General features: G+C 49.3%; 1 protein-coding gene across 1 annotated transcript in view; it reads right to left on the reverse strand.

Moving 5' to 3' along the window:
- Positions 1 to 518: 518 nt before the first annotated feature.
- The window catches only part of rusc2 (RUN and SH3 domain containing 2), a 39,050-nt gene continuing 12,253 nt past the window's right edge, over positions 519 to 27,315 (reverse strand). The window contains exons 4-13 of the mRNA XM_072432737.1: positions 18,206 to 18,730; positions 16,757 to 16,903; positions 15,514 to 15,636; positions 13,395 to 13,471; positions 11,813 to 11,987; positions 8,304 to 8,409; positions 8,190 to 8,236; positions 6,741 to 7,485; positions 6,522 to 6,659; positions 519 to 5,416 (exon numbers count right to left, since the gene is read on the reverse strand). Of these exons, the coding sequence (XP_072288838.1) occupies positions 4,762 to 5,416; positions 6,522 to 6,659; positions 6,741 to 7,485; positions 8,190 to 8,236; positions 8,304 to 8,409; positions 11,813 to 11,987; positions 13,395 to 13,471; positions 15,514 to 15,636; positions 16,757 to 16,903; positions 18,206 to 18,730 (2,738 nt within the window). The 3' untranslated portion in view covers positions 519 to 4,761. The remainder of the gene's footprint in view (positions 5,417 to 6,521; positions 6,660 to 6,740; positions 7,486 to 8,189; positions 8,237 to 8,303; positions 8,410 to 11,812; positions 11,988 to 13,394; positions 13,472 to 15,513; positions 15,637 to 16,756; positions 16,904 to 18,205; positions 18,731 to 27,315) is intronic.

Below are 27,315 nucleotides of genomic sequence, written 5' to 3' on the forward strand. Positions count from 1 at the left end.
GTCAATACACAGCGTAACGTAAATATTTAGCCAAAAAACTGCAGGCGATGGTAACTGAAAAAAGTGTGATACCGACACGCAGCTCCAATATGTGAGGCTCCAAGCGAGAACGGCTTAAAATCCAAAGCAATATTCCAAAGAAGGAACTTCGACCTTTCACTGATGCGAGAAATGTAGAAAGAAAAGAGCGCTGGGTGCGTCGGGTATATATAGGGTGGGTGATGTCCACGACGTGACTTTGTTGGTATTTAATCTCGACCTATGTGCTGAGCACACATGTAGATATCCAGGTGCTAAGCACCGTCCTCTGGCGGTCAGGAGGAATGAAATAGAACATATAGCAGAATCTAAAGTTTTACATGTGTTTTTCCACATTATGGACGTTAGTTACCACGTAGCTGCTTAGCCTCTGTCGTGCCGTTTAACTCTTATTTTAATCTTTTTCTATGAGAAAAGTTAATTCTGGAGCCACATAATAAAAGTAATAAAAACAAGAAAAGTGCACAAATCAGCCAAAATGTGGGTCCTTAAATTTATTGACATAGACATAGTTATTACACATCACCCACAATTACTTCAGCCACCTTCTCACACTTGTGCTAATATACAATATCCTGTAGTTTACATAGTAGTCCACAGACAGCTCTTCAAAATCCCTTTCAGAACATAGACAGCCTTCAAAAATATCTACTGTACACAATTATCCAACACATTTGTACAAGAACTGCATTTACACAAGTGTCTCCACTGCAGAAATGAGCCCATGATGCTAGTCCTGCACACATAGCCCGTGATGCTAGTCCTGCACACATAGCCCGTGATGCTAGTCCTGCACACATAGCCCGTGATGCTAGTCCTGCACACATAGCCCGTGATGCTAGTCCTGCACACATAGCCCGTGATGCTAGTCCTGCACACATAGCCCGTGATGCTAGTCCTGCACACATAGCCCGTGATGCTAGTCCTGCACACATAGCCCGTGATGCTAGTCCTGCACACATAGCCCGTGATGCTAGTCCTGCACACATAGCCCGTGATGCTAGTCCTGCACACATAGCCCGTGATGCTAGTCCTGCACACATAGCCCGTGATGCTAGTCCTGCACACATAGCCCGTGATGCTAGTCCTGCACACATAGCCCGTGATGCTAGTCCTGCACACATAGCCCGTGATGCTAGTCCTGCACACATAGCCCGTGATGCTAGTCCTGTACACATAGCCCATGATGCTAGTCCTGTACACACACATAGCCCATGATGCTAGTCCTGTGTGTACAGGACTAGCATCATGTGTGTACACATAGCCCATGATGCTAGTCCTGTACACACACATAGCCCATGATGCTAGTCCTGTACACATAGCCCATGATGCTAGTCCTGTACACACATATAGCCCATGATGCTAGTTCTGTACACACACATAGCCCATGATGCTAGTCCTGTAAACACACATAGCCCATGATGCTAGTCCTGTACACACACATAGCCCATGATGCTAGTCCTGTACACACACATAGCCCATGATGCTAGTCCTGCACACATAGCCCGTGATGCTAGTCCTGTACACATAGCCCATGATGCTAGTCCTGTACACACACATAGCCCATGATGCTAGTCCTGTACACACACATAGCCCATGATGCTAGTCCTGTACACACACATAGCCCATGATGCTAGTCCTGTACACACACATAGCCCATGATGCTAGTCCTGTACACATAGCCCATGATGCTAGTCCTGTACACACACATAGCCCATGATGCTAGTCCTGTACACATAGCCCATGATGCTAGTCCTGTACACACACACATAGCCCATGATGCTAGTCCTGTACACATAGCCCATGATGCTAGTCCTGTACACACACATAGCCCATGATGCTAGTCCTGCACACACACATAGCCCATGATGCTAGTCCTGTACACATAGCCCGTGATGCTAGTCCTGCACACATAGCCCGTGATGCTAGTCCTGCACACATAGCCCGTGATGCTAGTCCTGCACACATAGCCCGTGATGCTAGTCCTGCACACAGCGCGTGATGCTTGTCCTGCACACATAGCCCGTGATGCTAGTCCTGTACGCATAGCCCATGATGCTAGTCCTGTACACATGTCCTTTAGCCAAGTGCTAAATGCAGAACTCAAACACATCCTGGATTGTAGTAGTGATTATACATGTTATAATGTAGTTTCCTTTCCTCCGCGTTAAGGCCGACTCCTTCTCAAGGCTTTAAGGACACATATTCTGCATTATTTGTATTGTTATGGACCTTTAAAAATCATGGTGATAGCACGCCATCTACAGGCAGTAGACAGGGAAATAAACAAAAGCTAACTTGCTAGCTCCAACATGCTAATGTAAGCGCGCAGTATTATAATGAAAGTGATTTGCGTAAACTTGATTTATGAAACAAGCATGAATGATGGGAAATACTTCATAACTCCAGCTATGTTTTTAATAAGGGAACAATATAACAACATGGTTAAATGAGAGAAAAAATAAAAGTAATGTGTCCTTTCAAACACTATTCCACCAAGCATGGTTTAAGAGACACAAGCCTGGTTCAAGAGACACAAGCCTGGTTCAAGAGACACAAGCCTGGTTCAAGAGACACAAGCCTGGTTCAAGAGACACAAGCCTGGTTCAAGAGACACAAGCCTGGTTCAAGAGACACAAGCCTGGTTCAAGAGACACATGCATGGTTCAAGAGACACAAGCCTGGTTCAAGAGACACAAGCCTGGTTCAAGAGACAAGCCTGGTTCAAGAGACACAAGCCTGGTTCAAGAGACACAAGCCTGGTTCAAGAGACACATACATGGTTCAAGAGACACAAGCCTGGTTCAAGAGACACAAGCCTGGTTCAAGAGACACAAGCCTGGTTCAAGAGACACATGCATGGTTCAAGAGACACAAGCCTGGTTCAAAAGACACAAGCCTGGTTCAAGAGACACAAGCCTGGTTCAAGAGACACAAGCCTGGTTCAAGAGACACAAGCCTGGTTCAAGAGACACAAGCCTGGTTCAAGAGACACAAGCCTGGTTCAAGAGACACAAGCCTGGTTCAAGAGACACAAGCAGGATTGACTGAAGTGGAGAGATTCTCGAGCTAGAATACGACTCAAATGGAATGGGAAACATTATAGAGCAGTTAAAAGCACACATTGGTTGCCATTTTTAAAGATGCAACACAAGATAATATTAATTTGCCTTGAATATTCCACAATATAGTGTTAAATTTAGCCAACTACAGTGGTGTGAAACAACGCCCCGATGTCTTTTGCATGTTTCAGAACATCAAAAATATTGAAATCAACAAATTTAAATATTAGTCAACCAAAAAGACAACCCAGATACACTATTGTTCTGGTCGGGAAATTTACCCTCTGCATTTGACCCATCCTTCAATGCCGCTGGGGAATCTCCTCAGGGGCAGTGGTTGTGCAGCGCCCGGGGACCCAAGCTTACTCCGCAGAAAGGCCCCTGGGCCTTCTTGCTGTGAGGCCGTGCTATTCCCAGGAATGACCCCAAGAGCACAGCCACAACTCACAGAGGTCACAAAAGATCCCACAACATCCAAAGAACTGCAGGCCTCAGTGGCCTCACTGGAGATCAGTGTTTATGACTCCACCAGAACAAAGAACATAGCCCATGATGCTAGTCCTGAACATGTCCTTTAGCCACGTGCTAAACGCAGAACTCAAACACATCCTGGATTGTAGTAGTGATTATAATTGTTATAATGTAGTTTCCTGGAACATTTAAGTGTGAAAAACATGCAAAAAAATCAGTCAGGGCACAAACACTACTTCACTGTATAAAGACAACCAGGTGATGCCTCCTGGCCAAGTTACAGATCAGATCTGTGGGAGGCGAGGCCGTAACCGAGGGAACACAGGTTTTTCTGAACAATAATAACACCCATTGTAAGATAAATGCTGGATGGATAAATTCAATGCTATATTGTGGGACATACCAGGCAAAGAATGATCCTCTAAGTGAAAAGTTAAGTAAGCCCCTCGAGTGGTCCCCAAGACCGGGTCTTATAATGGCGGCTGCATCTCTCTGCAAAGTCCTGCCTCACAGGGGCAGCTGACGCCACCCAAAAATACAGTAACAAATGTTTCATCATACTTGAATTATAATGTTTGAATCACAGGGCAGATCTCAGCAATGAACAAAAATAAGTAGTAAATCCGAGTCTGTGGCTGTGAGACGTGGTTAAAGCTAGAGTAAACAGGGTTAGGGTTATTGTCTCTATGTACTGCATGGGCTTTAGATAGTGTGCTAGTGATAAACAGGAAACAGCGGTTGCTAACGTATGCTAGCTTTGCTTTGCTTTGTGAAAATACAGCGCTTTATCACAAGACCAAGTCAGAGTTTGGTGACAAATTATAATTTTCTGTTTCTATCTGATTCCTGCAGGTTTATTAGTATGAGTACGAGTTCAATCTTATTCAATCATCAGGTGTTTAACCTTAGCTAAAGCCGAGCTGGAGCCAAGAGAGCCACAGCGCTTATAGAACATCAAGGTCCACTATACACATGAACTAAAGGCCGCGACGCCCCGAAGTGAACCGGCCTGGGGGACCGGACAGTTCACGTGACAGTGGAGACACTTCCAGAGCACTTATTCACGTCAAAGCGAACCAGTGGAAACATGGCTGTAGTGCAGAGGAGGGGGAGGGGCCGAGCGCACATGCACAGGTCAGACTCTTCAGCAGGAGTGGACATGCTTCCCTCTGCGGTGCGCCTGGAGCCCTCAGACTTCATGTTCGCTCTGGAGCAGGCTTTCCTCTGTCCACCGCGGCCCCTGTGTCTCACTCTGGAGCAGGCTTTCCTCCGTCCACCGCGGCCCCTGTGTCTCACTCTGGAGCAGGCTTTCCTCTGTCCACCGCGGCCCCTGTGTCTCACTCTGGAGCAGGCTTTCCTCCGTCCACCGCGGCCCCTGTGTCTCACTCTGGAGCAGGCTTTCCTCCGTCCACCGCGGCCCCTGTGTCTCACTCTGGAGCAGGCTTTCCTCCGTCCACCGCGGCCCCTGTGTCTCACTCTGGAGCAGGCTTTCCTCCGTCCACCGCGGCCCCTGTGTCTCACTCTGGAGCAGGCTTTCCTCCGTCCACCGCGGCCCCTGTGTCTCACTCTGGAGCAGGCTTTCCTCCGTCCACCGCGGCCCCTGTGTCTCACTCTGGAGCAGGCTTTCCTCCGTCCACCGCGGCCCCTGTGTCTCACTCTGGAGCAGGCTTTCGTCCGTGCCACTCAGAGTGACGTAGACGATGGGCACCAGGCCTCGAGAGGTTCCCCTTGAGCAGATGAGCGTGTCGGGGTCGTTCTGCCGCAGCACCCTCAGGACGTCCCCTCTGTGGAAGCTCAGGTGCCCTGGCTCTGTGGCCTGGTGGTGGCACAGGGCCCGCACCACACTGCAGCACACACAAACACAGCATCAGCCAACATGTTCAAGGAAAGACAGATTATTTCACATTCCACATTCACTTTGTTTTAAGGCCGTGGCTGCAGAGCCGCAGCGCGGTCAAATAGCCTCATGGCTAACCCTAACCCTAACCCTAACCTTAACCCTAACCCTAACCCTAACCTTAACCCTAACCCTAACCTTAACCCTAACCTTAACCCTAACCTTAACCCTAACCTTAACCTTAACCCTAACCTTAACCTTAACCCTAACCCTAACCTTAACCCTAACCTTAACCCTAACCTTAACCCTAACCTTAACCCTAACCTTAACCTTAACCCTAACCTTAACCTTAACCTTAACCCTAACCTTAACCCTAACCCTAACCTTAACCTTAACCCTAACCTTAACCCTAACCTTAACCCTAACCCTAATCTTAACCCTAATCTTAACCCTAACCTTAACCCTAACCCTAACCTTAACCTTAACCTTAACCCTAACCTTGCCCCTGACTCGGCGCGGTCAAGTAGCGCAGCAGTTTCAGGAGCCGCGGCACAAAAAAAACCATGCAGTTTCGGCCGCGGCTCTGTGGACACTCCCTTGTTTTAAAGCAGTTTTCTCAAAATCCAATTTTCTCACACTAGAAAATAAAAGAACACACTAATTTCAGGCTGTGGCTGCAGAGCCGTGGCGCGGTCAAATGGCCCAGCAGTTTCAGGAGCCGCGGCACGGCCATATAGCCTCATGGCTAACCCTAACCCTAACCCTAACCTTAACCCGGCGCGGTCTAAACCAGCGCGGTCAAATAGCGCAGCAGTTTCAGGAGCCGCGGCACAAAATAACATGGCAGTGTCGGCTCTGTAGACACTCCCTTAATTTAAAGTAGCAGCAACAGACACCAACTTTCCTAATATTGATTGTTCATCGAAGCTTTCAAAAAATGGGGCAATATTTTTATTTTTAGCCCTTAATATAATATGAATTGAGTTTGCACACCATCTAGAGGCTGCAATGGGGGAAATTATGGGGAAAGCTAGCTTTCTCCGACATGCAAACAGATTTTTATTCAAGTTTGTCATAAATTGTCTCGTCTCTAGTGACACAGGAAAACCTACTGCAGTGACGTGCGGGTGGTACTGGAAGTGGGCTGTGGGTCCGAGGGGGCGGTGGACCTCGTCTCACTCCCCACACCCATGCTCTGTGCCACACGGGAAAAGACAGAGCGGTCCAGCTGCAGCCAGCCCGAGGGAGCTCTGAACAACAAAACGCACATCAGTTTGAGGAGAACACAGTCAGGCTCTGACCATGGAGCAGCTGCAGGGCCATTGTCCTACCTGCTCTTGTGGGCTTTCCTTCTGGACTCGGGGCCCTCGTGTGAGGAGCTGCCTGTGGCACCAAAAAGGTGCCCCCAGCGTAATCCATGCTTCTCCACAGACGTGTCTCTGTCCTGGTTCAGGCCACTCTCTGGGGGGCTGCCCATCCAAGACAGCCTTCCTTTTGAAATCCCACCTTCAGAGCTTGACTCCGCCCCTTCCACCACGCCCTCTCTGGTAGGCATGGCCAGTCTGTCAGAGGACCTCCTTGTCCTCCTCCTCTCAGCTTTGGTAAACTTGGAGCCTTGTGTGGACTGATCGATGTAGACCTGGGAGGACTGCATGAGTTGGAACCACCAGCCCGACTGGCCCCCCTGCTTGGCCTTACGACCGGTTGTGCCTAGTTCACCTGCAGGCTCTGCCCCGCCCTTGCCTGCAGGCTCTGCCCCGCCCTTGCCTGCAGGCTCTGCCCCGCCCTCGCCTACAGCCTGCCCACGTCCGCCAGGTGAAGAACTTTGCCCCCTCATGAGCTGGAAAGTGGAACACTCAGATTGGTGGAGGCTGGGCATGTTACCACATAGCAGCTCTTTGCGGCGCAGGTGTTCCCGCCCCTTCTGCAGAAGGCGGGGCTCAAACAGCACGTCCAGGTCAAAGGGCAACAGAGCCAGAGGCTGCAGCAGCAGAAGCAGCTCCTCAAACAGGGCCCGGCACGGCCCCTGGGACAGCGCCAGGAAACCCCACGGCTGGTAGTGCGCTCCAAGGATATCTGGGATTAAAAAACACTGATGAGTAAAGAAGACACTGTCCACAGTCCACATCACACAGAGACCACACTGTCCAGCTTACTGGACAGTAACACAGAGACTGTCCAGCCAACTGGAGCCAATCACAGCCAGCAGTCTGAGTGGCTCATTTCAAATCAAGTTCTATATTTGGAAATCCGATTGTGCATTACTTAGCAACTACAGAGCCAATTGGGAGTGAGGTTGTAGAAGGTACACGCCCCTTCCTGCCATATCTTGATTTACAAAGTGAAATAAAAACAAATTAAGGCCAAAATTAAAAGTCTCTGAAGCATTTACAGAGAAAGAGTTTCCACATAAAGTGAATGAGAGCTGGAGCTGAAGGAACCGAGTCCCTGCAGTGTTCTGGCTGAGGGGTTTGAGCCTGGTGGGCCCCTTCGGCTGCTCACCCCCCAAAAGACACCGCCAGATATCAAGATCACCGTGCGAGCGCTGTGGTACTTTTTAAAGTACTTTTTGCGAGCGCGGAGGGACAAGCCATCCTTCAACCTCAGCCGCTCACTTCCTTTTTTAATAACGTGGAGGTGTCCACTCCTATATACAATATATATGTATAATAAGATATTCCTTTATTGTCCCACATGGGGAAATATTATATATAATATATATACAATATATACAGTCTATTGTCCAGCTCCAGAACTGATGAAAGCTTAAAGAGCTGTACCTTCATGTGTGTGCAGGAGGCTGAACCAGAACTCCAGAGACTTAAGGCTGAAAAACAGACAGAGGTGTTAACCCTGAGGAGCAGACACACTGAGGAGCAGAGGCTGGGACATACTTGAGCAGGCCCACGATGAAGGCGTTGAGTCTCATGGAGGGAGATGTGAGCTCCGAGTACTGACTGATCTTACAGAAGAGACTGTGGAGCAGACGAGTGGACGGACCTGAGGGAAACACCAGCAACTGTTATAAAGACCTGTACAGGAACCCCCGGCACCACATGACTCTCAGTATAAGACCTGTACAGGAACCCCCGGCACCACATGACTCTCAGTATAAGACCTGTACAGGAACCCCCGGCACCACATGACTCTCAGTATAAGACCTGTACAGGAACCCCCGGCACCACATGACTCTCAGTACGAGACCTGTACAGGAACCTCAGGCACCACATGACTCTCAGTATAAGACCTGTACAGGAACCCCCGGCACCACATGACTCTCAGTACGAGACCTGTACAGGAACCTCAGGCACCACATGACTCTCAGTATAAGACCTGTACAGGAACCCCCGGCACCACATGACTCTCAGTACGAGACCTGTACAGGAACCTCAGGCACCACATGACTCTCAGTATAAGACCTGTACAGGAACCCCCGGCACCACATGACTCTCAGTATAAGACCTGTACAGGAACCCCCGGCACCACATGACTCTCAGTATAAGACCTGTACAGGAACCCCCGGCACCACATGACTCTCAGTATAAGACCTGTACAGGAACCTCCGGCACCACATGACTCTCAGTATAAGACCTGTACAGGAACCTCAGGCACCACATGACTCTCAGTATAAGACCTGTACAGGAACCTCCGGCACCACATGACTCTCAGTATAAGACCTGTACAGGAACCCCCGGCACCACATGACTCTCAGTATAAGACCTGTACAGGAACATCAGGCACCACATGACTCTCAGTATAAGACCTGTACAGGAACCTCAGGCACCACATGACTCTCAGTATAAGACCTGTACAGGAACCCCCGGCACCACATGACTCTCAGTATAAGACCTGTACAGGAACCCCCGGCACCACATGACTCTCAGTATAAGACCTGTACAGGAACCCCCGGCACCACATGACTCTCAGTATAAGACCTGTACAGGAACCCCCGGCACCACATGACTCTCAGTATAAGACCTGTACAGGAACCCCCGGCATCACATTACTCTCAGTATAAGACCTGTACAGGAACCTCAGGCACCACATGACTCTCAGTATAAGACCTGTACAGGAACCTCCGGCACCACATGACTCTCAGTATAAGACCTGTACAGGAACCCCCGGCACCACATGACTCAGTATAAGACCTGTACAGGAACCCCCGGCACCACATGACTCTCAGTATAAGACCTGTACAGGAACCCCCGGCACCACATGACTCTCAGTATAAGACCTGTACAGGAACCCCCGGCACCACATGACTCTCAGTATAAGACCTGTACAGGAACCTCAGGCACCACATGACTCTCAGTATAAGACCTGTACAGGAACCTCAGGCACCACATGACTCTCAGTATAAGACCTGTACAGGAACCTCAGGCACCACATGACTCTCAGTATAAGACCTGTACAGGAACCCCCGGCACCACATGACTCTCAGTATAAGACCTGTACAGGAACATCAGGCACCACATGACTCTCAGTATAAGACCTGTACAGGAACCTCAGGCACCACATGACTCTCAGTATAAGACCTGTACAGGAACCCCCGGCACCACATGACTCTCAGTATAAGACCTGTACAGGAACCCCCGGCACCACATGACTCTCAGTATAAGACCTGTACAGGAACCCCCGGCATCACATTACTCTCAGTATAAGACCTGTACAGGAACCCCCGGCACCACATGACTCTCAGTATAAGACCTGTACAGGAACCCCCGGCACCACATGACTCTCAGTATAAGACCTGTACAGGAACCCCCGGCATCACATTACTCTCAGTATAAGACCTGTACAGGAACCTCAGGCACCACATGACTCTCAGTATAAGACCTGTACAGGAACCTCAGGCACCACATGACTCTCAGTATAAGACCTGTACAGGAACCTCAGGCACCACATGACTCTCAGTATAAGACCTGTACAGGAACCCCCGGCACCACATGACTCTCAGTATAAGACCTGTACAGGAACATCAGGCACCACATGACTCTCAGTATAAGACCTGTACAGGAACCTCAGGCACCACATGACTCTCAGTATAAGACCTGTACAGGAACCCCCGGCACCACATGACTCTCAGTATAAGACCTGTACAGGAACCCCCGGCACCACATGACTCTCAGTATAAGACCTGTACAGGAACCTCAGACACCACATGACTCTCAGTATAAGACCTGTACAGGAACCCCCGGCACCACATGACTCTCAGTATAAGACCTGTACAGGAACCCCCGGCACCACATGACTCTCAGTATAAGACCTGTACAGGAACCCCCGGCATCACATTACTCTCAGTATAAGACCTGTACAGGAACCCCCGGCACCACATGACTCTCAGTATAAGACCTGTACAGGAACCCCCGGCACCACATGACTCTCAGTATAAGACCTGTACAGGAACCCCCGGCATCACATTACTCTCAGTATAAGACCTGTACAGGAACCTCAGGCACCACATGACTCTCAGTATAAGACCTGTACAGGAACCTCAGGCACCACATGACTCTCAGTATAAGACCTGTACAGGAACCTCAGGCACCACATGACTCTCAGTATAAGACCTGTACAGGAACCCCCGGCACCACATGACTCTCAGTATAAGACCTGTACAGGAACCTCAGACACCACATGACTCTCAGTATAAGACCTGTACAGGAACATCAGGCACCACATGACTCTCAGTATAAGACCTGTACAGGAACCTCAGGCACCACATGACTCTCAGTATAAGACCTGTACAGGAACCCCCGGCACCACATGACTCTCAGTATAAGACCTGTACAGGAACCCCCGGCACCACATGACTCTCAGTATAAGACCTGTACAGGAACCCCCGGCATCACATTACTCTCAGTATAAGACCATTGAGGTTCATATTCTGGGTCACTGGGCAGTCTGTGGGACAGTACAAGGGTCTAAGCGTCTTAACTATCTTTGCCAGTTCACTGAGGGCTAAAGGCTCAGACTGATGGGTACATGACACACAGGAACAGCAGCAGGGTCAGATATCGGGGGCAAAGAGAGTGGACCTAATCCCTCACATTTTGCCAACAAAAAACATTGGGATTTTTTCAAACAAGCTTTTAGAATAATGTGTTTATTCACACATGGGTTAATGATGAAAGTTAGACAATTATGCTGATTTAGCAGTTTTAACAGCCTGAGGTCTGTCCTGAGCAGCTGTGCAACCCGTCCTTTTGCCATTTTCTCTCTGTGACTTAAGGCTCTCTCTGCACTGGTGAAGACACAGACCAAAAGAAAGATTCTTCCAGTGGACTCATTTTAACTTTCATTAGTCTAATATTATGCTAAACAAAAGTGTTTAAATAGAGCAAAGAATCAGATAACGTTTCATTAAAATGAAGTAATAATAATGTTGAATAAATGGGTGCATTACCTGGCTGTGTGGAGGCCTCCACCAGGTTCCAGGGGCCACAGCGCAGCTGCCCGATGATCAGGTCTCGCACATAGGCCTTGAGCCCATCCTGCAGCAGGTCATGGAGGGCGGGGCACAGGTATTTCAGGATCAGGTGGCCCGCGTTTGGACTCACCCAGCTGTTACCCAGTTTACTCTACAGGAGACAACATCTGATAATCATGTTTAAGAACACTTTACAGGACAGGACAGTCTGAGGAGAGGAAGAAAAGGGCAATAACGGTAATTACTCTTGGAAATAGGACATGCCACTACTTTATTTCATGGTAATCTACTGTAATTAATTAGGTTCAGGTTTCTTTATAAATTGTCTCCGAATGTAGAGATTTGGACAGGAGCAGGAATCAGCAGCATTAACATGTAACATTTGATATAGAACATAAAGAACCTGTATTACATAAACATTGTACAAGTCACTCAGGCCAGTCCATGTTGCCTCTGCACAGCTCAGGTCAGGATGATGACCAGTGTGACAGCTCCAGGAGAATGAAGAGAACGCTACTGATTGGTCCCATTGTCCCCTGACATGTTTGGGCCAAGCTTTGGTGTTGAGGCCATTATAGTCATTCTTTAAAGGCGGTATGGACGATTTTTCGGCGATTTGAGAACGCAGGCGGAAGTGCACATGCCACTCCCCCATGCACATGCCACTCCCCCGTGTACATGCCACTCCCCCGTGTGGACCGATACAACACACACGTGCGTTTGTTTATTAGCGCAATGGATCGCATCACATCTCTCGTCTCCCGTAGATTTCTGTCCATTTCTGAGTCAGCTCGAACTGTCTATCTCCGTCTTCATTTTGCCCCGTACACTGAGGGAACTATATTATGATAGATCCATGCGCTTAGGCACGCGGAAACGTGGGAAAGAACCGCACGCGGCTGCAGGTGAGCGATAGGTGCGTTTTATGATTGATACGTGGCAGGACAAATGATTTATCCACGCCACGAGGAAATATGATAAAAAATGTGCTGAAAGAAATCGTCCATACCACCTTTAAGGGCAAGGCCAACTCACACCTGGTTTGGCAGTTTATGTGTGGAGGCCCTTTACCCACTGTGACGCTGACACTAGCATTCGTAATGGATTTGGTACATTGTTGCATGAGGGACCCTTTTGTTTCTGCACAGCAATAAAGCAAGAACAATGCAACTCTGCAAAGCCATATCTTTGTTTCATGCCTGTGTAAACCACGTCTCAAATCCTGCCTCCCCCATCCACAAGTGGCACGGTCATAATGTCAGAGCTCCAGCCACTTCCCCAGAATCAGAAAAGGTTTATTGCCATAGTCCAGGAGTCAGTGAGATTTAATGTTCAAAGAGCCAAATCGCACCAAAAAAACAAAACAAAAATCTGTTTGGAGCCACAAAAAATGAAAAGCCTTATATAAGGGAACACAGGCTGTAAGTGTATATTAGCTCTATTAGCCTTCTATCAACATGACGAGGCTACAATACATAACGAGGATTCCTGATGAAACGTTTATTGTCCCTGCAGCGCTTCCCTCATCGTTCTCCAGTTTGGAATTGAAAAGTCTAACCTTGATGTCGTGGTCTCGTGTGGTTCCAAAGTGGGCCACGATCAGGTCCACGGCCGTGTTGACCGCCTTCACCAAACCTGAGAGCAGAGCAGAGTCACAGCATCACTTCTGAACATAGACATAATCTGCAAAGACTCTGACGACCGTGTCCTTCTGTGTCTCACACTAAACGTCCCATTCACTTTCACTTATGTGTTTCATTGTGTTCATGGTCCCGACTCCTTTATTTACCCATGTGTTTTGTTAATGAAGCCACTTTACCATTGTAGCACTTGGTTGTCTTTCTACCCTGGGCTCCAAACACGCTCTAAATGTTTGTGCTGCTCTTGTCATTTCAGTGGGACTTTGCTGCTTCAAAAAAGGTTAAGTAAAGAAAACATTGTGGATGTCTTACAGTATTTAATGTATCTCTGTAACATCCTATAATGTCTGTAGTTTAACTAGAGTTTATGTGTTGACCTGGTTCATATCTCTGTCATTACTATAAGATGGTCCCGCAAAGGACAGAAGAGGGTCTGCCAGGAAAAATGAGGTTAATGAGACCACTTTAATCAGAGGCCCCTCAGCCTTTAGGGCTGAGGGGCCTCCACTTACATTCATCCTAACCAAACAATAAGCTATTATTTGATGAATGTGCATGTGTGGGGCATTTATTCTCATACGTTTTTTAATTCTCACATTGGGGTCCTTGTCCTCTCCAGGTGGGTGGGGGGGTCCTTGTTCTCTTCAGGTGGGTGGGGGGGTCCTTGTCCTCTCCAGGTGGGTGGGGGGTCCTTGTCCTCTCCAGGTGGGTGGGGGGTCCTTGTTCTCTTCAGGTGGGTGGGGGGTCCTTGTCCTCTCCAGGTGGGTGGGGGGTCCTTGTTCTCTTCAGGTGGGTGGGGGCCTTGTCCTCTTCAGGTGGGTGGGGGGTCCTTGTCCTCTCCAGGTGGGTGGGGGGTCCTTGTTCTCTTCAGGTGGGTGGGGGCCTTGTCCTCTTCAGGTGGGTGGGGGGTCCTTGTCCTCTCCAGGTGGGTGGGGGGTCCTTGTCCTCTTCAGGTGGGTGGGGGCCTTGTCCTCTTCAGGTGGGTGGGGGGTCCTTGTCCTCTCCAGGTGGGTGGGGGGTCCTTGTTCTCTTCAGGTGGGTGGGGGCCTTGTCCTCTTCAGGTGGGTGGGGGCCTTGTCCTCTTCAGGTGGGTGGGGGGTCCTTGTCCTCTCCAGGTGGGTGGGGGGTCCTTGCCCTCTTCAGGTGGGTGGGGGGTCCTTGCCCTCTTCAGGTGGGTGGGGGGTCCTTGCCCTCTTCAGGTGGGTGGGGGGTCCTTGTCCTCTCCAGGTGGGTGGGGGGTCCTTGCCCTCTTCAGGTGGGTGGGGGGTCCTTGTCCTCTCCAGGTGGGTGGGGGGTCCTTGCCCTCTCCAGGTGGGTGGGGGGTCCTTGTCCTCTCCAGGTGGGTGGGGGGTCCTTGCCCTCTCCAGGTGGGTGGGGGGTCCTTGCCCTCTTCAGGTGGGTGGGGGGTCCTTGTCCTCTCCAGGTGGGTGGGGAGTCCTTGTCCTCTCCAGGTGGGTGGGGGGTCCTTGTCCTCTTCAGGTGGGTGGGGGGTCCTTGCCCCAAGTGGAGGAGTTCAAGTATCTTGGGGTCTTGTTCTCGAGTGAGTGAAGGGTGGAGCGTGTGATTGACAGTTGGATCGGTGCAGCAGCTGCAGTGATGCAGTCGCTGCATCGACTGTTGTGGTGAAGAAGGAGCTGAGTCCAAAGACAAAGCTCTGGATTTACCGGTCACTCTACGTTCTGACCTCACCTATGGTCATGAGCTTTGGGTAATGACCGAACACACACACACAGACACAGACACACACACACTATTTTTGCCTGTCTTTTACCTGCTGTGAAGCACTTTGGAACCCTCTGGTTGTATAAATCGTGCTATATAAATAAAGTGGATTGGATCAAATAGTCTCGTCTGTCACTCATGAGGCATAAGAGTTGGGATGGGGTCCACATTTTTGGGGGTCTTTTACTGGCAACAACCATGCTCATAAATTTGAACCGTGTCCTCAATTTTTCATTCATGATGTAAAAGACAAATGTTCTTATTCTAATAGGGGGTTTGTGTGTAATACTAAAGCGGGTGTGGCGGAGGACGGACCTTTCTTCTGCAGCAGATCCACAGACAGAAGAGGCTGAGGGCCCCAGCGCGTGGACGTGTCCGGAGACAGGCAGAACTCCTCCGGAGGCTTCTCCATCAGACACAGGTAATCTGAGTCACAGTCTGCAACACAGACACTGTCAGTGCACCGTAACTATGACACTCGCACTGGGACTAAAACAGGTCTAAAATAGGAACAAAACCAGGAGCAGTAGAGTCCAGCGCTAGTTATTGTTATTGTCATTCTAGGGCCCGAGCGCCACAAGCTGGCAAGAGGCCTATTCGTGATGTGAGGCCATGTGACGCGCTCGCCCGCTTCTAAACACCCACTGACACGCCCTCGGACACGCCCTGTGCATATAAACTCTAACATTATTATCATTATGCGCAGCGTCCACATGAAAATAAATGACGGGCACGAAAGTGACCCACACATTATGTAAATGTATAGTTTATGGTATTTAAAAAACATTCTATTTACATTGGAATATTCTTCATCTTTCTTCTCAGGACCAACCCCCCGACCTTTCCCCAGTGAACACTGATGAAAAGTCCGGAACCTTTTCACACGTTTTGGATAACTCCCTTTTCTCACACACAAACATGTTGCACGTCAGTGCCCCCAGTGTCCAAACAATGCATTACGAGATGGGAAATTGGAGAATAATCTGATGGTAGAATAATTACATTTTAGCTCAAAGATAGTGACAAGGGCAGTAAAAAATAATATTACAGCAACGCCCTCCAACATTGTTCAATGTCGTACTTTTACGCACGCACGCCCCCTGCTCTGTACACGCTCAAAATGTGGCCCCCTGCTCTGTACACGCTCAAAATGTGGCCCCCTGCTCTGTACACGCTCAAAATGTGGCCCCCTGCTCTGTACACGCTCAAAATGCGGCCCCCTGCTCTGTACACGCTCAAAATGCGGCCCCCTGCTCTGTACACGCTCAAAATGCGGCCCCTGTGGAAAAAGCTCGGACACCCCTGGGTCAGAGTATCAGCCTGAATCATCTTTAATAAACAAGGTTCACTATGAATTAGGTCTTTGTTCATGCTTTACTAAAGCAGGGTTATTACAAAGTGTTACCTGCATGTTCACATGACATCTATGTATCTTAATAGAGCAGTATTGAAATCATGATTATATAAATGTGATTAAATTGCACACTCCAAATTCAAATAAGTGAAAATAAGGTCATATATTGTGATGGTTGGTGAAAAGCATAAGAAGGGGCAGCACCATGGCGTCTGTCCTGGGGGCCGGTGTTTGCCGGAGGAAAGTCAAAGACGTTGTGTCGCACTGGTCTCTGCGCCGGGCCCCTGGGGGCCAGGGGGTTCCTCCGTCTGTACTCTCTCCATTTGAGTGCCTGAGGAGAGAGGTGGTGTGCTGGGGCGAGATTGGGGGAACAGAAGGGAAATAATGGAGGACAAACATGAGGCACATCCTTCATCAAAAGTCAGATTCCTTTGGCAAATATTGCAATTAGGTTTTGATTTTACAGTAAAGTGTCAGGAGCATCAACATCTGAAACTACAAAGATTGTTGAGGTTAAACTAGGGTAAGTAGACCCAGACTAATATTGAGTGTTGGCATGTTTCAGGTAGTACTGTCAATCAATCCTGAGTGACAGAGAACATCCCTCCTCACCACCAGAGGGCGCTGCTGAAAGCACTGAATGCTCAATGACAGGTTTGTACCTTGCCACACGAGGCAGAAAATCAAACCAAGCACAGGTTGTTTGGTGTGAAAAGTGCTATAAATACACTTTGCTTGCAGCATCAATGTAACATCCAGGAGGAATCGCCCTCATGCACGAGGCACAGGCTACGAGGTTAGGACGGCAGCCAGCAGCAAGGGGTCCCGTGCTGGAGAGACACTCTGTACGCTCTCAAATATCAACAGCAAGGGTCTCCAATAGGCGGCCCGCGGGCCACGTCCAGACCCTGAAGCAATTTGGTCTGGTCTATCAATATATTGATTTCTTTTTCATGATGCTTCTGCTTTGCATCGGCTCCGCTGGTCACGGGGAGCCAGAGAGTTCATCTGAAACACGGCTCTGTCAAAGCAGTGTGAGAACTGTAAATAACAGCGTCAGTGATGATTTGGTGTAGTCTGCTCTTCACCATGGACAGTGTTGGGAGTAACGCACTACAAAAGTCATGAGTTACAGTCATGTATTGAGGCATGTCCTTCCTTCAGCCCCCATTTCACACCCACCTTTCCTGTCTAATAAAGCCTTCGGCCCCAAAAAGTATTAATAAAAGAGAATATATGTATTACTGGAGATACATTTGACGTGGACATTTGACCAGGGCTTCTCCGGGCGGCCTCAGCGCTCTTGCCCTCCAACAGCGTCAGTGTTTCTGCTCCTCTTCTCACTGTACGTGAGCGCTTCCTGCCCCACATCCTACCAACGGCGTAGGTCCGTGCCTGTCCCTCTCTCTCCTCACAATAGCATGCATCAGTGTCCTGCTCATTACGCAGCAACAAGAAGGGCGAAGCTGTCTAAGCTAAACTGATCCTCACAAACTCCAAAGTGTCCTAGAAGGACAGAAAGGTGTCTTATGTACGTTGTGGTTTTCTTCATTGCACCAAGCTGTTGATCTGAGCAGAGGAGTGTTTTGGCACTAAATATTTCAAATACTTCACTATCAGACCAGACCAGGCGCAGTAAGTTCCAGCACCTACCATGGCAGCGGGCCGGTGTTCCTCTGAGCGCAGATGACTCCCCATGTCCCAGCGGGCTGAGCGTGTCTGCCTGATGGAGCTCTTGTCCCTGCAGAGTGCACAGCGACGGCAGCACGGCGCCTCTCTTGGTTGCCAGAGTGGACGGAGGAGGGGTCGAGGGACCACTGACCTGCATCGCCAGCGCAGGGCTCTGTCGCGGCTCCTCGTCCAAAGACACAGAGCTGGAGGAGGCGACTGAGCACCGAGTTTGTAGTAACTGCACCGGAGAGTAACTGCCGAGGGGAGAAGGTCGCACCGATCCACCAGGGGGAGCACGCACTGAGGCTGGGATGAACCCGTCCTCATCAGCTCCAGACTCAGAGCCTGAGCTGGAGCGGGAGCCCGCCATGTGTTCCGGCGCTGCAGCCAGCACGGGCCGAGGCGCTTTGGACAAGAACTGGTGCTGGAAGGTGAAGGGCTGGATGGGCAGAGTGGTGGGCCGCTGCTCCTTACTGTAGCGGACCACTGCGGACTGGCCCTCGGCTCCTGCAGATACACCACATTTGTACATCAAATTCACTTTATTTATATAGCATCATTTAAATACAAACGTGTTTCCAAAGTCCTGCAGAGACACAAAACAATAAAAAGCGAATAGATCCTTTAAAATGCTCCTCATAATGTAGACATACTTGGAATGGAAGGGCCTGGAGACAAAGACAAGTAGTTTATTTTCTTTTAATTTGATCTTGTTTTTTGAAAGATAAGACATAATTATAAGAGAGAGACAGAGCAAGAGAGCGAAAACAAAGAAAAGGAGTAGCGTAAAGAATATCAGTCTGGTACATGTCTGCCATTGTATCTGTCCCATCGTCCCAATGTCTGTTGAACTTGTCCATGTCTAAGTTCTAACCAAAAATCTATTCCAGTCCAGTCCATCAATCAATGACCTTCTAAAAAGTCCACCTCTGCTCCACTTATTCTAAATGAGTAGCTCCTGTTTGAGCTCGTTAGCTGCATAAAGACCCATGTCCCGCCCACAATCAGTCTGACTCCACCCACTGCCATGGACAAGACCACAGAGCTGTCAGAAGACCCCAGAGACTGAACTGTAGACCTCCACAAGGCTGGAAAGAGCTACGGGGCCAATGGCAGCAGCAGAGGAAACATCACGCTTTGAGGGAGGAAACATCACGCTTTGGGGGAGGAAACATCACGCTTTGGGGGAGGAAACATCACGCTTTGGGGGAGGAAACATCACGCTTTGGGGGAGGAAACATCACGCTTTGGGGGTGGAGACATCATGCTTTTCTGCACAGGGGACAGGGCGACTGCTCTGTATTAAAGAGAGGATGACTGGGACCATGGATTGTGAGATTTTGGGCAACAACCTCCTCCCGTCAGTCAGAACATTGAAGATGGGTCGTGGCTGCGTCTTCCACAGCTGTGGTCTCCAGTGCAGCCTGAACTGGTACCTCCTGTGTATCCTGGGCTGTACCCTCTCCCCACATTGGCTCCAGATTTAGCACCATAGCACCTTCCTGCAGTGCTCACAGCTCCAAACCCTACAGCGATAACAGTGTAGACCACAGGGCCTGAGGAGCTCTGGCCAACACCTCCTCCTCAAGTTGATCCTGAAACAGCTGTTCACCTATTCACTGTATGTGTCAGAGTGTTTAACCCACTGCATACACCTCCTACTCCAGACAACTTCCTGCAGGACATGCAGTGCATATACTGCGTATACAGCCCAGCTTCCTGTGACCGTCAACATACCAAGCAGGATGGAGATGACCATTGCCTCTTCATTTGGCATCCGCAAGCCAAAGATGTCCATAATGTCATTTCATCATTCTCAAGAAGGGTTTTGACAGTGTGCTTGCTCCTCGCGCCATCTCACAGAGGAATACAAGTAATATGTTCTTCTGGAGAGCGTACGTTAGCAGCATCAGCCCCAGACAGCTGGTGCAGGAGAACCCCCCCCGTCCCCCGTCCCCCGGTGGTCAAGTGCTTAAGACACAGCACAAGTACAGCCAGCCGCAGTGTCGTGAGTTCCCAACTCCAACAATTTACATTTCACACTGTGCATGTCAATAAAGCCTAAGGGCTGCAAAATCGTAAAAAATGGATGATAATGATAATGGCTACAATCTGTGTTTACAGCATGTGTCATGTGCATTAACAGGAAGTGGCTGCCGCTCAGTTCCACAGCTGCACCTGTGACTGTGAAGGAGAGTCTAAGGACAGAGGACCCTGGGACATCGTCCCTCGCCACCACAGACATTGTTGATTCATTTCTCCCTGTGGCCCTCAGAGGCAACTGTTGTTGTGATTTTGGGCCTTACAAAAATAAACTGATTTGATTTGATTTGACTTCACCCAGCTCAAGGTGATCCCTGGCGACGACGGCAGGACACGCCCCAATGAGGTGGATGTTAAAGGGACCACCTACACTCGGCCGGTAGCTAAGCTCATCCCACTGTCTCTGCACAGCAGGGAGACTTGGGACGCTTATGCAAATGTCCCTGTTATTGGGCTGCTGTGTCTTAACAACACATGACCAGCGCTAGCCAATGACATGGGAGGGAGCAGTAGTGAAGACCACACATTAGTCCAGGGGTGGCGAAGTTGCGGCTCGCGAGCCGCATGCGGCTCTTTGCCTGGTTTCATGCGGCTCTTTTACGTTCATATCAACATTTGTGTTGGTGTTGTACCAGACGGCGCTCTGCGTTTGCGGAGGCGCCCGCAGGGTTGTGGTGCTCACGGGCGCAATGCTGAAACCGGCCCGCGTGTTAACGACACGGCTTTGAGTGCAGAGGTCCGTGAGATCGATACCCGACATGAACTCTTAATCTTGCATTTTTTTCCCCTCGTCTCCTAACTACATAGTAAAAGAGGACTAGAGAGGAGCTGCCAAAACCCCTGAACTCATTTGATATTGAAATAAATGAATTGGGAGACGAGGAAAAAAATGCAAGATTAAAAGTTCATCTCGAGTTTCGATCTCACGCCGTGTCGCTAACCGCTGGGCCAACACGCACGACGCATTATTCCTAGAACAGGAACAATAGTTGTTGAGTATGTGCGCCGCTCAAACGCACGGAAATGGAGCTTCGGCATTCTCCGGACCACGGCTCGGCAGCCAATCAGAGCCAAGCACACAAACTTTGTCGGCCAATCAGCGCGCAGCATGCAAATTTTCACTTGTAAACTGTCATGGCGCGGGCCGAGGCGGACTTTAATCAAACGCTTCCCGGCCCGATTTAACGATAATATTCCCTTTTTTCTGAGATTTATTAATATAAATGATCCCGTCCTTGCACTCGAAAATGCCTGTCCACATTTCAAAATACCCCGTCCAAAATACGGGGAGACGGCCTCATCTAAAAGAAAACCAGCAATATTGAACTTCAACATGGAATGTAAATTATTTTTGATTTTGGACTTTGTTGAACTGAGAGTTTGTGTGTGAGACACAATGTTTGTTTGAAAATGACTGGCTTGTGGTCTTATACTGTAGGAGTCAGTTTCTGTCAGTATCATGTTGGTGTGTGATATGATATTGTTAATAATAATAATAATTTGGCTGAGCAGAGGTGTGTGTGTAAGAGGAAGGGATGGGGTGATGTTCATGTGCCATGTGTGTGATGTGGCTCTTTGTGGTAACACAGTAACAAATGTGGCTCTTCGTCTCTGACTGGTTGGTCCCCCCTGCATTAGTCTCTTAAGCTGGTGTCACCTGCACGATTTTTATCTTATACGATTTATGGATGTCACACTTCAAGACGTGATTCATTATGTCGTCACATTTTTTGTGCATATGACAGGTTAGATGACTCATTTCCCTAAAACAAGAAGCTGTCGCCAATTTGTATCCATGTAGTTCATTTTGTCAGCAACATTTTTTCCCCCAGCACAGCTATAGCACAGCTATAACGCATGCCACGCCCAAAGACACTTCACATTATATTATTCACTCTCTCCACACTTGGTGGTGATAAGATTCTATTTTAGCCTTTGTGAAAGCTGCCGAACACCAGCAGTTTGTCTTTACATTACGCTCTATGGAAAAAAGGGCTTTCAGGGCTGCAGTTCCAATGGACGCCACTGGGGCGACTCACGACTTGTTTAAGCTAGCAATACACTATCCAAAACTTAATATATCCATGTTCTGTCTGAGAGCTCATCTCAATTTCCTGTATTTCGGTTTGGTGGGCTTTTTTCCCTGCTAACACCACAAACATTATGATACATATTTACCACAGGGAAAACCCACCAAACACACTTTAATCACCTCTAAGGCTTCATGGACATTGTCCCTCATGTAGAGCAACAGACTTGTTCTGACAAGTTCTGAAGAAACTAGTCTGAGGTGGAGGGAGCGTCTTTTGTCATCTCTGCCGAGCTAAAACGAGTCACGTCTGTTTCTGACCTGCAAATGAAGCGTCTCCTGCTCATGCTGTGATGGACGTCCTCGCTGTCACATGTTGTCACATACTGTCACATGCTGTCACATGTTGTCACATGCTGTCACATGCTGTCACATGTTGTCACATACTGTCACATGCTGTCACATGTTGTCACATGCTGTCACATGCTGTCACATGCTGTCACATGCTGTCACATGCTTTCACATGCTGTCACATACTGTCACATACTGTCACATGCTGTCACATGTTGTCACATGCTGTCACATACTGTCACATACTGTCACATACTGTCACATACTGTCACATACTGTCACATACTGTCACATACTGTCACATACTGTCACATACTGTCACATGTTGTCACATGTTGTCACATGCTGTCACATGCTGTCACATGCTGTCACATGCTGTCACATGTTGTCACATACTGTCACATACTGTCACATACTGTCACATGTTGTCACATGTTGTCACATGCTGTCACATGCTGTCACATGCTGTCACATGCTGTCACATGTTGTCACATGCTGTCACATGCTGTCACATGCTGTCACATGTTGTCACATGCTGTCACATGCTGTCACATACTGTCACATACTGTCACATGTTGTCACATGCTGTCACATGTTGTCACATGTTGTCACATGTTGTCACATGTTGTCACATGTTGTCACATACTGTCACATACTGTCACATACTGTCACATGTTGTCACATGTTGTCACATGCTGTCACATGCTGTCACATACTGTCACATGCTCTCACATACTGTCACATGTTGTCACATGTTGTCACATGCTCTCACATACTGTCACATGTTGTCACATGCTCTCACATACTGTCACATGTTGTCACATGTTGTCACATGCTCTCACATGCTCTCACATACTGTCACATACTGTCACATACTGTCACATACTGTCACATACTGTCACATGTTGTCACATGCTGTCACATACTGTCACATACTGTCACATACTGTCACATACTGTCACATACTGTCACATACTGTCACATACTGTCACATACTGTCACATACTGTCACATACTGTCACATACTGTCACATACTGTCACATACTGTCACATACTGTCACATGTTGTCACATGCTGTCACATGCTGTCACATGTTGTCACATGCTGTCACATGCTGTCACATGCTGTCACATGTTGTCACATGTTGTCACATGCTGTCACATGTTGTCACATGCTGTCACATGCTGTCACATACTGTCACATACTGTCACATACTGTCACATACTGTCACATACTGTCACATGTTGTCACATGTTGTCACATGTTGTCACATGTTGTCACATGTTGTCACATACTGTCACATACTGTCACATACTGTCACATGCTCTCACATACTGTCACATGTTGTCACATGTTGTCACATGCTCTCACATACTGTCACATGTTGTCACATGTTGTCACATGTTGTCACATGTTGTCACATGTTGTCACATACTGTCACATACTGTCACATACTGTCACATGCTCTCACATACTGTCACATGTTGTCACATGTTGTCACATGCTCTCACATACTGTCACATGTTGTCACATGCTCTCACATGCTCTCACATACTGTCACATGTTGTCACATGCTCTCACATACTGTCACATGTTGTCACATGTTGTCACATGCTGCCACATGCTGCAGGAACACTTGCTCTTTGAGGTTAAATCAAGACGCCTCAATTGTAACTCACCGCTTGTATAACTCACTGGTTCCTTTCCCTCTTTTATTGAACTGGACAAGGCCAATTGTCCCGTTGTCCTGGTCTGATACTGAATAATGTCCCTCAGAGAGACAGACGTGCGCTGCAGCTGGACGTGTGTTTACCTCAGTGTGATGGACAGGAGCAGCTGTGAGCAGTGTGCACCAGAGCTGTGGAGGGGCGGGGCTGTGGAGGGGCGGGGCTGTGGAGGGGGCCGGGAAGCAGAGTGTCCCCCCTGCGCAGAGTGTTCCCCCACCACAAAGTTTCCCCCCTGCGCACAGTGTCCCACCTGCACAGTGTCGCACCTGCACAGTGTCCCACCTGCACAGTGTCGCACCTGCACAGTGTCCCACCTGCACAGTGTCCCACCTGCACAGTGTCCCACCTGCACAGTGTCCCACCTGCACAGTGTCGCACCTGCACAGTGTCCCACCTGCACAGTGTCGCACCTGCACAGTGTCCCACCTGCACAGTGTCCCACCTGCACAGAGCGTCACCCGTCCAGAGTGTCTGCACCACCACCAAAGAGTGTCCCCCCTGCACAGAGTGTACCCACCACCCACTGAAGAGGAGCACACTTCAGTGGGAGGGGCACACTTCAGCGGGAGGGGCACACTTCAGCGGGAGGGGCACACTTCAGCGGGAGGGGCACACTTCAGCGGGAGGGGCACACTTCAGCGGGAGGGGCACACTTCAGCGGGAGGGGCACACTTCAGCGGGAGGGGCACACTTCAGCGGGAGGGGCACACTTCAGCGGGAGGGGCACACTTCAGCGGGAGGGGCACTTGGTGTTATTATGTACAGGTCAATAAAATATAAAAACACCTCATTGAGTTGGTTTTGCTGCAAAAACACTTTTCAAAACGGATAAAATATTGAAAATGACCACGCCCAATGTTCTATTCTAAATCAAACTGATCTCATCTTTCAAGTGTTTTTAAACTAGGAAAATGTATGATCTCTTCTTTTTGACATGAAGCTCCTCCTTCCATGTGTCCGTCACATGTCAAACTGAGCACGCAGGGGAATGATCTTAGTTCACTCGACATTTCAATAGCCGTTACTTGTGTTATTGTTTACTACGTGATCTTTGAAAATGTCCTCAAAATGTTACACTTACTCTCTGGCTCTCACAGTTTGGGTTCCAACCGCATGTCCCTCCCCAGTCTCATCCCCGCTGTACTATCCTGTCAAATAAAGCCAAAATGTGCTTTGTGTTTTTCTGAGGCATTGCTGGCACACTCTAAAGTAAAAGTCATCATGCCTGACTTTCTGACAGTTTATGGTCTAGATCAGGGCTGACAATACGTCGATCGCAGAGGCACTCGGGTCAATCGCACCAAAGCGCGCCGAAAAGCAGCGAAACACACTGGAAAGATCCGGAAACGCCACACGGAGGTCAGTCAGCGTGAGTAGTTTTATCTTAGGGAAAGCAAGGGGCCCCACCACTGACGGCGCTGGAGCGCAAAGCAGTCGCTCAGTGCGGCTCGCAAAGTGGAGCCACGGAACACACGAGCAACGCACGAGCATTACGCACGAGCAACGCACGAGCGACGCACAAGCAACGCACGAGCAACGCACGAGCAACGCACGAGCAACGCACGAGCATTACGCACAAGCATTACGCACGAGCGACGCACGAGCAACGCACGAGCAACGCACGAGCATTACGCACGAGCAACGCACGAGCGACGCACAAGCAACGCACGAGCAACGCACGAGCAACGCACGAGCATTACGCACGAGCGACGCACGAGCGACGCACGAGCGACGCACGAGCATTACGCACGAGCGACGCACGAGCATTACGCACGAGCGACGCACGAGCGACGCACGAGCAACGCACGAGCAACGCACGAGCATTACGCACGAGCGACGCACGAGCGACGCACGAGCATTACGCACGAGCAACGCACGAGTATTACGCACGAGCAACGCACGAGCGACGCACGAGCAACGCACGAGCATTACGCACGAGCGACGCACGAGCGACGCACGAGCATTACGCACGAGCAACGCACGAGCATTACGCACGAGCAACGCACGAGCGACGCACGAGCAACGCACGAGCAACGCACGAGCGACGCACGAGCGTTACGCACGTGCGACGCACGAGCATTACGCACGAGCAACGCATGAGCGACGCACGAGCAACGCACGAGCGACACACGAGCAACGCACGAGCGACGCACGAGCGACGCACAAGCATTACGCACGAGCGTTACGCACGAGCGTTTACGCACGAGCGTTACGCACGAGCGTTTACGCACGAGCGTTACGCACGAGACGAGCGTTACGCATGAGCGTTTACGCACGAGCGTTACGCACGAGCGTTTACGCACGAGCGTTACGCACGAGACGAGCGTTACGCACGAGCGTTACGCACGAGTGCCGCACGAGTGCTATGCACGAGCGTTACGCACGAGCGACGCACGAGTGCACAACGCACGAGCGTTACGCACGAGCTCAGAGGAAGAGGGAGAGGGAGGGAAAGAGAGAAGAGGAGACAGGTAGTTCCAGAGCGTATTCTTACCTGTAAATGCTTTTTTTTCTTCACAAATCTGTTTGTTGTTGGCGTGAGCCAAAGGAAAGTGACTTTCAAAGTTTCAAGCCCCTCCCCCGAGCGTTGCCATGGAGATCATCTCACTAATAAATGATATAATGCTTAAAAGAGCTACAATGAGGGGCCAATAATCATACTTTTGTGGCCATTTTATTTTTAAATGAATACGCTGTATTAAAGAGTGGGGAAGTTAATTGTTATAAAAAACAATGTTGGCAGCGACAGCATGAAGCCAAATAAATTACACATCAATAAAACACACGCTTTGCTTCGCTAACATTTCGGGGGGGCGGCGTTTATACGCTCACCGTGTTTATAGCGGCGGCAGGTGTTTTCTTCTTCCTAGGGGAGGGGCTTATCAGAAAATAAGTGAGAAGCTGCTATAGCCTAATTATGGATAAACAAAAATAAAAGGCC

This window comes from Eucyclogobius newberryi, unplaced genomic scaffold, assembly GCF_026437365.1.
Source record: "Eucyclogobius newberryi isolate DKJ021-1_F unplaced genomic scaffold, fEucNew1.0.hap1 SCAF_6, whole genome shotgun sequence".
Lineage (NCBI taxonomy): Eukaryota > Metazoa > Chordata > Actinopteri > Gobiiformes > Gobiidae > Eucyclogobius > Eucyclogobius newberryi.